Source organism: Cynocephalus volans, chromosome 4 (assembly GCF_027409185.1).
Source record: "Cynocephalus volans isolate mCynVol1 chromosome 4, mCynVol1.pri, whole genome shotgun sequence".
NCBI lineage: Eukaryota > Metazoa > Chordata > Mammalia > Dermoptera > Cynocephalidae > Cynocephalus > Cynocephalus volans.
The window spans coordinates 133,028,082-133,029,607 of NC_084463.1; the positions used below are offsets into that span (position 1 = coordinate 133,028,082).

The window sequence follows — 1,526 nt, forward strand, 5'->3', positions numbered from 1 at the left end:
GCATATGTGGTGGTGACCCAGGAGGTTTTCTTTTACTTTCTTTTTTTTAAAAAAAAAAATTTTTAAGTTTTTAATTTATCAACATACAGTGTAGTTTGTTTTCATGTCCCTTTACTAATAGGTTTTCGATCCTCAAAAGATTTAGGTTGTCCATAATGGTATTTTAGACGACTGCAGTTATGAAGCCAGATGCAGACAATTACCAACCACAGTGATATGCACTTCTACATTTCACTTTTTGTCCTTTTTCTTTACAAATATGGTTTGTCTGCTCATAACTCTTATACCCGTGTGACTGCCAATAACATATCTGAGTATTTATGCTTGCAAAAATATGCATGTTATTATTGCCTACTTTATTGTGTAAAGTGGCCTACAAAGTGCTCTGTTGTGTTTTTGCTTCTCAAATAAATCCCCTTTTTAAAATGTAAATAAATGTCTTCGGAAGAATTTTTAAAATTATATTTTCCAGAATTATATTTTCAGGACTTTGATCTTTTGGGATTGTGATTTTTGGGGTTTTAGACTTTAGGAATTTTGATCTTTCAGGATTTCTTTTTCTTTTTTGTATTACTTGAGTTTATTTTACACTAAACAGTGGGCACAAAACAATCCTCCTTTATAAAGTCGACAATTAGCTTCACTCAGGAGATTTTTAATAATGCACATTAAAAAAAGTATTCACTTTACAAATTGTTCTGCAATCCAAATATAAAATAGCTTGGCTCGGATTTTACAGTTTTCTTACTGCATTGTCAATGTCAGAAATTTGTTCTTTTAGCTGGCTCCATTGCTCCGGATTTAAAGAAATACCTTTTGTTCCTGGTTTCATTTCACCTTCTGGATCCAACCAATATTCTCTAATATCAATTAGAACTTTCCCTTTAAAGTCCGGAACACTAACGTCCCTCATTTGCTCAGTCTGAAACATGTTGTCATCTCTGCTGTTACTGCTCTGTTTGGAAGATGACAGAGCTCTAGAAGTTCCTCCAGTCTTTTGTTTCTTTAAAGGTTTTTCTGGAGCAACTTGCTTTTTCCTTTTTAACTTTTTGTCAACTTCACTGTAACAATCACTGCCTGATGAGCTTGAAGGAACAAGTTCCTTTGATTTTGGCATTGCTGTGCTCCCACAATCCAACAGCCTCCTGCTTGCTCGACTGACCAATCTTTCAGGATTTCAGCTTTCGGGATTATGGCGTTCAGGAGTGTGTTTTACAGGATTACATTCGGCACTACCAGATATCCTATATCCTAAAGATGGACTCTGTTTAGGCAGGTATCCTGTTTACAAAAGAACACATACAGTATTATAGCATTTATGTAAAGTTTAAAAACATGTAGTTCCCTGCCTCCCCCCCACCCCCCTCCGGTATATTATTTATAGAATGTAATGGCCAAACTATAAGGGAAAGCAAGAGAGAACAAGGGAAATGTCAGGGAGGGATATACAAAAGGCTTTACCAATATTGGTAATGCTATATTTTTTAGGCTGAATGGTGCATCCACAGGAGTTTGATTTTATTATT

The 1,526-nt window shown here is 35.2% G+C and overlaps 1 protein-coding gene across 1 annotated transcript; it reads right to left on the reverse strand.

Annotated features, from left to right (window-relative positions):
- Positions 1-733: 733 nt before the first annotated feature.
- Positions 734-1,117, reverse strand: LOC134374722 (activated RNA polymerase II transcriptional coactivator p15-like). Its single transcript, XM_063092656.1, has one exon. The coding sequence runs from the start codon at positions 1,115-1,117 to the stop codon at positions 734-736; it is 384 nt and encodes a 127-aa protein (XP_062948726.1).
- Between the last annotated feature and the right edge of the window lie 409 nt (positions 1,118-1,526).